The 10,068-nt window shown below is 40.7% G+C and overlaps 1 protein-coding gene across 1 annotated transcript; it reads left to right on the top strand.

Annotated features, from left to right (window-relative positions):
* The first annotated feature begins 6,216 nt into the window (after positions 1–6,216).
* Positions 6,217–10,031, top strand: LOC124050566 (serine protease 23-like). Its single transcript, XM_046373246.1, has 2 exons — positions 6,217–6,566; positions 7,117–10,031. The coding sequence occupies exon 2, from the start codon at positions 7,121–7,123 to the stop codon at positions 8,552–8,554; it is 1,434 nt and encodes a 477-aa protein (XP_046229202.1). The 5' UTR covers positions 6,217–6,566; positions 7,117–7,120; the 3' UTR covers positions 8,555–10,031.
* The last annotated feature ends 37 nt before the right edge of the window (positions 10,032–10,068 follow it).

Genomic DNA, 10,068 nt, shown 5'->3' with positions numbered 1-10,068 from the left:
TGATAGCCTGTCTAATCTCTTTCAAAAAAAAAAAAAAGCAGGTTTTTATCAAAGTCTGTGAAGTCTGTGATTTCAAAATAACAGTTCACAGCTGCATATTTGACTCTGCACTGAAAATGGTGTGTGCATGAAGGTCTGTGCTTGTGAGTGTAAGTACGGTACATTACACAGTCCAAGTACATTTCTGTAGTGCTACAAATTCGATGTGCTTGAGGTGACACTTTCATATATTGCTAAATATTGCACCTTTTCCTTCACTACTGTTATTGCACTGGTGTCATTTTAGCACTGTTATTTTTACAAGTACAGCTGAAACAGTAAATCAATTAGTTGACTGACAGAATATCACAAATATTCTTTATTAATTCACGCTTCCAACTTTACAAATGTGAGGACTGCTGCTTTTTTTTTTTTTTTTTAAATTATTTCAATAATTTGAATTGTTTTCTATAGTTTAGTTTTGATGTTCAGACTGCTGGTTGAACAAAACAAACAATCTAGATTGATCAAGAAAATAATAAGAAGATGAATAAAAATGAAATGAAAATTTTATTAGTTGTAATCCTAAATAAAGCTCCACATCAGCCAACTACAACAGTGAAAGCCAGTTTACTTTTTACTTTTGATACATTTTATTGATTATACTACTTATTATACCTATTTATTTGTTATACCTGCTTAGTATACTAGTACATTTAACTGAATACTTTTTACACCACTGAATTTGTTTACCTTGTTTGACATCTTAAATGTTTGAACATGACTTTACAGTCTGCATACTCTCAAAAGGAAACAAAGCAGAAGCCAACCTTCACCTTCTGGTCCATCCAGAATCTTTCAGCAGCTATCAGATCAATGGGCTACTGTTGTAGCAATGACAGAACAAAGACATTCAACAAAGTTGTAATTGTCTTCCAACCAATATTGAGACATTTAATGGTTAATTATAGCTCTGAGTGCACACACTTTAATATTTCTTTGTCACTCTTAGGCAAATCACTGGAAAAGTTCTGTTTGTATAAAACTCACCCATGAACATGTATGCACACACACCCACACAGTTACCTCAAGATATCCATCCATTTTCTATACCGCTTATCCGTCAGGGTCGCGGGGGAGCTGGAGCCTATCCCAGCTGACTACGGGCGAGAGGCGGGGTTCACCCTGGACTGGTCGCCAGTCAATCGCAGGGCCAACACACAAAGACAAACAACCACACACTCTCACACTCACACCTAGGGGCAATTTAGAGTAGCCAATTAACCTAATGTGTATGTTTTTGGTATTGTGGGAAGCCGGAGTACCCGGAGAAAACCCACGCAGGCACAGGGAGAACATGCAAACTCCACATAGAAGGGCCCAGACCGGGATTCGAACCTGGAACCCTCTTGCTATGAGGCGACAGTGCTAACCACTGCACCACCGTGCCGCCCACCTCAAGATATTTTCTGATTATTTCATCTTGCAAACCTTTTCTCTCCAAACAAACTTTTGAAAAAAAAGGAAGTATTTCAATCTAAACACAGTTGATTTACAAAAAGTCACTATGTTTACTCAGTTTTGTTGATTTATAGTTGCAGCTGGAGACAGCAGAGCATCCCAAGGCCACTTTTTCAAAACTATCACAACCTAATCTCAGCAGGTCACGTCAAGTCCAAATACTTTAATTAGACGGGAGCTGAGGGGGAAAGTTTCCACTTAACTGCAAAATCCCACTAAAACGAAAAAATTAAGATTGGACAGGAAGAAGTAAAGCTCCATTATGAGACAAAGAGAGCTGTGAGGAGCCAAGACAAACCAGCTCCTCTTTTCTTCCCTGCTTTCTCCTCACTTCTCTCTCATTCTCTCTCTCTGCACCTGGTTTCTCCCTGAAAACTGCCAGCTGGAAGAAACCTGGAGGAATAAGGAAGGAAAAACATACGTTACGTCTTTTAGTAAAAGTTCAAGAAAGTAGACAGAGCGAACAAAAGGGCAGGATGGGACAGGACAGATTAATAGTTGAAGGATGAGTAGGGGGGTCGGGGGGGCGTGCAGCAAATCCTGGATGCGTGAGAAGAGGGGAATGAGTAGTCAACAATGAGTCATCTACCATCCCAGGGCAATATCCATTTCTGTTATCACTAGTCCTCCACAGACTTGACCCACATTATTGTAACATTCTCATTACATCACAGTGTCAGCTTATTTCACATTGCATGCTCCCCACATGTTCACTAATTTAATTATCTGAGATAAGTATGGGAATTTTTTAAGCAGCCTTAATGTTTTAATTTGGATGCATTTAATTTAATCCAGAGGCAAAAAGCTCTTATTTGCTTTACTGCTGAGAGTTAAATGAGAAGATTGATACAACCTCCACAAGATCTTTGGTCTTCTCATCCAACTCCTGCTGGCAGGAAAGCGAACAAGGGTATTTCCCAACATGTAGAACTATTAATTTAACATCAGACTGAGCAAAAACAGAAATAGGCTGGAGTTTTTTTTGCAAATACTCCCCGATTAGACTGGCTATAAAGTTGGAATTATCATGGTGCAATCTGTGTGACTAAAATCGTTGCACAAGCTATTGAATGTGAATTATAGGCATCATAACCATAATGACACTGTAACTTCTGCTTTGCATCATGATGCACTGCTTCTTTGCACCAAGCTGCATGTAGTGCGTTGACAGAAACATGATAAAACAAACATAATTTCCTAAGATGTTGCTTTAATTTTGTTTTCATGCTCACACACACACATACACAAACACATCGCCGTACACACCTTTCAGCATGTGTAAACACTTAAAAAGGCTCCTGTCTCAGATGTTTTCTTCTTTTGTCTGCCAAGGGTCAAGATAACCCTCTTCTGACGACCAAAAGTGTGTGTTATAGATCATGAAGGGAGCCTCTTGGCAGAACTACATACACTAAGTGTAGAGGAGAAGTCATCCTTGCATGGGAAAGTGATGCTTTCTTTGTTGAGAGCTGGCCAGAGAGAACCCTGCCAGGGCCCAAAGGAGCAGCTGGAGGAAATACTGAGTCACAACCAGTACGTACACAAAGTGCTCTCCCACAGCAGTCCTGACCCTCAGCTTGGACTGTTTTTTTTTTTCATTAACACCACTGTTAATGAAGAAACAGTCTAGACAGATTTCAGCACAAAATGGGTTATGAGTTGACCCAGGCTGCTGTCCACAGAGCCTGAGGAGAGAACATGAACGACGCTGCTTCCTTAACCTCTGAGGCCATGACCAGCAGAGTTACCGCAGGAAAAAGCCCCCTGCTTCTCAGCCAGCCACACACACACACACACACACACACACACACACACAGGGACAGACCCCCTGCATCTCCTGGTTCACCAAACATATCAGAGTGTGGGTTCCAGGCCCAGCGGAAATCAGTGAAAGAAGGGTTGGTCAGATTGTAAAGAAAAGGAGAAACATAAAGATGTAGTGATGGATGAAGCCTACTATCCAGAGACAAATCAGTGGAAGAACAATACAGAGCTTTATTGAGAATTATTTGTATAGTTACTCAGTATAACACAGAAGCCATAAAGATAACAAAGTCAGATGTTTAACATTAACAGAGAAGTTCTCTGGATGTTATCTTTGGAACCACCCAGCTACTGTGCTGTGACACTGTACATACGCTGTACTGTGCTTTATGGCTTGTCTCACTCTCTTCGGATCAGTTCTTGAACCTCAAGTTCAAATGTCTGAGCAGTGTTTTCTTCACAACAGGTTTGAATGTCTTATTCATTCGGGCAAACTGCATATGTTTTAGCACATGTGTGAAAAAGACTATTGTACGATTGTCTACAATTTGCTGCACGATGACCATTTGCACACGGCTTGATGATCACAGCCGATGAGTTTATTCTCACCGAAAGTTAGTCCTCACAACTTGGAAATATTCCCTCATCGTTTCAACACATGCAAAAAGATCCATGCGGGCGTACTTTCCCCAGACTTTCTCCCCAAATTTCAGGCTGCTGTTGACATCTGAATCTAAAAAGCTCAGTGTCACACAGAATACCATTCAGATAGTCAAAACTGGCACTGTTGTATAGTGCAGTGAGCTGTTTTGAAGCATGAATGAAATCTTTTGGATGAGTTACTGCCTTTTGTGGACCTGCAATAGAGTTGTGATGTCCCATGAAACAGTTGACTTTTTTTTTTAACTTACAACTACAGACGTTTCAACAAATGAGTGAAAGCAAAGGGAACAAAATCTAAAAGTACGTGACAACGACCAGCACGTTACGAGTACACAGACAAAGAGAGAGATTGCAAAGTGTATAATAAACAGTTGTGAGGTGTATTCAATACTGCATATAATACATACAATATAACAAATGTGAGGTATTTGTACTTTATTTGCATATTTCCATTTCATGAAATTTGTTCAAGATATAATTTATTACTTTATAGTCACTCTATTTTATCCTTATGTAACAAAAAATAAACAAATAAATAACACTCAACTCATCCATATGTCAGTCACTCACTATAAGCAGAAATTTACTGAATGTGACAACCAACCCTGTTTGCCCCTAAAACGTACAAACGTGCAGTACAAAAAAATTCTGCCTGAAAATCTGTTGAAATTCCAGTAGTCAAAGACAAAAGAAAGCAGATTAGTTAATGAAGTTTACACATCAACTAAGTATATTATCTGAAGTGCACACTCTTCATCCTTCCGCTTGTCTGTCTCAGTGTCCTTCTGTTACTAAACAATGAAGACAAATGGTCTCTCTGCTCATTGGATACACTCAACACAAACACTTGTTCAATCTTTTCATTATCTGTTGCTTCCTCCGACTGGATCATTAAAAGCTTTGTTGCTTAGATATTCAAAATCACTGCATTGTAAGGTGATTTATTTCAGTCTTTCCACATCAGCACGTGTATGCACAGACAGAATTATTTCTGTGAAGAAGTAGAAAAGGATATTTAAGAAGATTTTTTAGAGAAGTTCTTAAGAAATATGTGGTCAATTTATCATTTGCAATTCAGGTCAGACCTTTGTTTTTACAGCTCTGGCTGAGGATCGGTTATAATCAGCACACAGCTCATTTGAAGGGAGACGACCCAAAATTCATCCTATAACCACAATGTAATCCACATTTCTCCAAGCAGAAACACCCTCAAAATTTGTATCCACAGGGGAGATAAGACTGTTTGACTGAAAACACAGGAGCAAAAATAATTTGTCTAAATATTATCAGATTGATGGTTCATCAATTTATACGGATATGGTGGTTTTCCATCAGTCATATTGCGCCAAATGATTAGACTTCCTGAAAGAGAGGCCAGCTGCTGCATTAACAACAATATTTATGCTGGGTTTTTTGGCACACAGTGCAAATTTGTCTAGGAGCAAACACATAAAAAGTGGATTCAAGGAGCTTTCCACAAATGTCAGAGCTCCAACGATGCTCCAGCTGTCTGTACAAAATTTTAGCAGGCCCTTGATTTTGAGCACATTTATGACATGATATTGCAAGCCAACCATTTCCGTACAGGTTGATGTGTGCAAAACCCACAACAGAAAATGAAACAAATTCCAGCAGGGACAGTTGAACGACTACCACGGGGGTGGACAGAATCATCACAACCAGCCAGAGCAGAACCAGCAGCCTCCTCCCGTCTGATGTAAACACTTCTGCAGGTTCACCACCTGCAGGTAGCATTGGACAGAGCACCTTCACAGTCAGCAAGCCAAAGTAAAGGCTGCAGTACACGTGATACGTTAGGAGCTCGCACAACGCCAGGCTCAGGGTCCAGCAGCACACAGCAGACAGGCCTAATTCAGCATCAAAATCTGGCTCAGATTGGACACGTGCTGCCTGTTTGGTTTGAGGATAATCACAGCAGTGTTTCCAGGAACTCCCAGCAGGAAGCAAACCAGCAGTGACCAGACCGCTGGAGTCCCAGGAGGCAGGAGGTGGATGTCCAGGAGAGGAGGAAATGTTAGAAGTTACCACAGTGGAGCTGAGTTGCTTGATGCTGTAAACCTGCTGGCAGAGAAGCTAAACGTTATACATCTGGGTACACTTCAAACGTCACCTGACATAAATCTCAACCTACATTTTTGACCTGAAAAGCAGTGGATAAACACGCTCTCTAAGGCAGCATTCTGTAAACCGATCTCTCCGTAAATAATTTTACATCTTAAGTCGTGTCTTTCGATTAAAAGCAACCCTATTCTGTGCATGTATGTGCATGTATTTGTGGAGTCCGGGAAAAAATGCCCCGAATTTGCTTCACTTTTGACCTTAAATGTAATGTCACCTGATCAAAAACTTCCTTCATGCTTGCACCCTCATTGCTCGACTCAACCCTCCTGCTTGATTGCTCGTCACGTTTTTCTGCATCAGAGTGGGATGCAGAGTTCAGTGAGGATCTTAGCGCACGGCGACTCCTCTAGCTCTGGTTTCTTTTTCTTTTTTTTTAAGCTCAAGAAACGATGGAGCCCAGTCTGCTGGAAGCGACTTGGATAGAGAGGATGTGTCATTAATAACAAGGCGAACATTTACCGGAAGTTTTCTGAGGTGTTCTTTGTGAATGACTACAGGTAGGAAACTTTTGTCTTTACATTTTTTTCTAAAAATAAAATTGTATCGCTAAATGTCTTTATTATTACCCCTATACTTTATTTATTTATTTATTTTACAAAAGCTGTGTTTTCTCCGTGTCTTCTTTTTACCAGTACTGTTCCTTAATTATCTTAGGCCAACTTCTTTTAATAGTAAAATATCAGACTTAATTCGTGTAAGAAATAATTAGTACTAATGTCAAAGTCTTCATTACGTCACTAAATGACAATACAAGTAATCACTATGAAGCATATATTCTATTATCTCAGCTACAGACACCTCATAGCAATCTTAAATAAAATATAACAGACATTACCTTCCTCCTTGGTGTTTTATTCTTTCGTAGCCCATTGAGCTTGTGCGCCCTCTGCTGGCAATATAATGTATGTGATAACAAGAGCAACGCTGTCAGTCAGCTGTGGGAACATGCGCTGGATTTTTCTTTTGACCTGAAAAAAAAATTAATACATTTTTTAAAGGCAAATCTCTTGGAATTAGTCATTTCTATCTCTGTCTCTTCCTTTTCAGTGGGATGGGACTCGATCACTTCATGTGTCTGCTGCTCTGTGCAGCTGCCCTGACAGTTTCTGGAGTTTATGATAAAGGTGAGAACAGCGAGGCATACTGGTGGACAAGGCAGGGCCTCCCGGTGCTGCTGGACACACACACAGTACCTTTAAACTCTCCTTTGTTCAGAGGGCAGCAGAAGATTGAGCAGAGAGGAGGGACAAATCCCATCTGTGGAATAGAGTGCCGAAGCATCCAACCACCCATGGACTGGACAGAGCAAGAAAGGATTCTGGGATATGAGACAATGTATGAGAATGGGACTCGCACGCATACAGATGTCAGTTTGCAAGGTTTTAATAAGACGTCCGCAGAAACACCAGCCCACTCAGCAGCTCGTACCCGCACGAAACGGCAGGTTTATGGAGCAGATGAACGTTTTGTGATCACTGACTCACATTTCATCACCAACTACCCTTTTTCTACTGCTGTTCGTCTCTCCACAGGCTGCTCTGGAGTCCTGATATCTCCAAAACATGTGCTAACAGCAGCACATTGCATCCATGATGGTAGAGACTACCTAGAGAGTGCCAGAAGGGTTAGAGTAGGAGTGTTACAGCTAAAGGCTAAAAGAAGAAGAGGAGGTAGGAGAAGAGGAGGGCTTCAGAGGGGTGCTAGGAGAGGAGAGGGGGAGAGAGGTGAAGGGCAGATTGTGGAGGAAGGTGAGGAGCGGAATGGTGTAGTTGAAGATGTAGTGGGAAGGAGGAGGGGAGGCAAAGGCAGGAGACTCAGGGGAAGAAAAAAGGATGAGGAGCGTTTAGCTGATCATGGAAATATAGATGCGCTGGAGAGGGGACGAGGACGCAAACAAAAAAGTCGCAACCGTATACATCGCAGTGCTGAACCCAAGAAGAAGCCTGGCTTCCGTTGGGCTCGAGTCAAGCAAACCCATATTCCTCAAGGCTGGATCCAAACCAAGGGATCCACCAATTCAGTGTCCACTGACTACGATTACGCCGTTCTGGAGCTGAAACGACCCACCGAACAAAAGTACATGGAGCTTGGGGTAGCACCTGCTGCTGCTCCCCTGGCACGGATCCACTTCTCAGGCTATGACACTGACAAAAGCCTGTCGGACGGGCGTGGAGAAGAGAAGGTGGTTTACCGCTTTTGTTCGGTCACAAACGAGTCTGACGATTTGCTATACCAGCAATGTGACGCACAGACAGGTGCTACAGGTGCAGGTGTTTACATTCGTCTGAGGCAGGAAGCGGGAGTTGCAGGCAGGAAAGGGAAGTGGCAGCGTAGAGTGATTGGGGTGTTTTCAGGTCATCAGTGGGTGGAGGTGGAAGGAGGTGAACAGAGGGACTTTAATGTTGCAGTGAGGATTACTCCACTGAAATATGCCCAGATATGTCACTGGCTTCATGGAGATCCTAGTCATTGTAAAGAGGTTTGACTGCAAAACAATGGATCTACATGATATAAAACCTGTTGCTTAGCATCACAGTGACTCAAAGATCTGGGTCTGTATGTTTAAAACTTCTTAAGAATGTCACTGAAGCTTTGTATAAAGACACTAACATTTAATAAAGTAAATCCTAAGCGCAGACTGTAGCGTTGTCAATTGACAACTATGTGTCTACCCAAAATGCTTTTTCTCAAGCACTTGAACAGCCAATAGCATGCCTCCAAAGGTTATGCATCATGGCTGCAGATCAGTTCATACACACCTTTTCGTGATTAGCCCTACCTATCATTCATTGTGTTCAACATCATAAATGCTTCAGTATATTGCAGCATGCAAGACAAAAGCTCACCCAGACCCACTCAAACCTTTACTGAACGCACAGAAAGTGAAATATTTTGTGTGGCAGTGAATCCTAACAACATCAGAATGTTCTGAACCTATGCTTACAGAAATTTTCTCTAGTTGGTTCTCTTAGAATTTGAACTTTTTCTCTGTATCTCACTCTTCAGCCTGCTTCGTCTTAGATCTTCACTTGTTGACTCAAGTGACAGCGTTTGAGGAAAAATCTTCATACAACTTATCTTACATATGCAGCATTAAACCCAAGCATATGTAAACAGACTTTGATGTGTAAAATCTGTGTTCCTCTTTAAAAAGTCTACTGCCATAATCAATTTAATTTGCAATTTATATGTTTTTGTCTTTCAAACTATCCCAAATTCATATATTTCACTGCTCAGCTAATGTATTTATTATTGCATTTTTTAATATAAATGAGCATAATATGTTTTTTTTAATTATGCTGAAACCATCCTGTCATGAACTTTTCATGTTGTAGACATGTGTGGGTATTAGGACAGATGTACCTTTTGTTAATTTATCATCATGAAATTCCAAATGGAAAGTGTTTAGCCACTGCCTCTGCTCGACACTCCTAACTTACCTGAGTCCTGAGAGACCTAACACTTAGTTTTGTTAATCTATGGTACTCCACTGTAAGAGTGATAGCAAAATTATATGTCATATTTCAAATTTTGAAACATTTAAGAATTTTACAATATTTTGGTGAGTTTTTCAACTGAAAGAATTTCAGTGTCAGCTAATTTATTTTGAAACTGTAATAATGTAAAGAAAAGACACAACTCCATTTTTTCCTCCTGTTCTGTTTACGTTCACATAAGTAAAACTGGTGGTAGCTTTTTGGTCCTCGTTTCACACAACAATTAATACTTGCTCTACACAAAACTTTCTTAATTTCAAAATCTTGTATTGTAATTTTGTCTGTTGCAGTTTTCATGCCACAAACACATTTCCTTGTCAACAGAAATATTACATGCTGATAAGAAATAAAAATGTTGGGTTTTCAAACAAGCTGAAAGCAGAGAAGAGATAAGTGATGAGCAGTGAGGGTAGTTTGGATCAGTGTATTTGTCTTTTATTGCATCTCATTTGGACTCACATGCAGGTGGGGGTGAGGGAGGGGGTGAGGGAGGGAGGGAGGG

The sequence above is a fragment of the Scatophagus argus genome, chromosome 19 (genome assembly GCF_020382885.2).
Source record: "Scatophagus argus isolate fScaArg1 chromosome 19, fScaArg1.pri, whole genome shotgun sequence".
NCBI classification, from domain to species: Eukaryota; Metazoa; Chordata; class Actinopteri; family Scatophagidae; genus Scatophagus; species Scatophagus argus.
The sequence above is the reverse complement of the archived record's forward strand: the minus strand, read 5'-3'. Positions and strand labels throughout refer to the sequence as shown.

Coding starts and splice junctions, on each gene's coding strand:
- LOC124050566 (XM_046373246.1), top strand. CDS start 7,121: ATGGGACTCGATCACTTCATGTGTCTGCTGCTCTGTGCAGCTGCCCTG.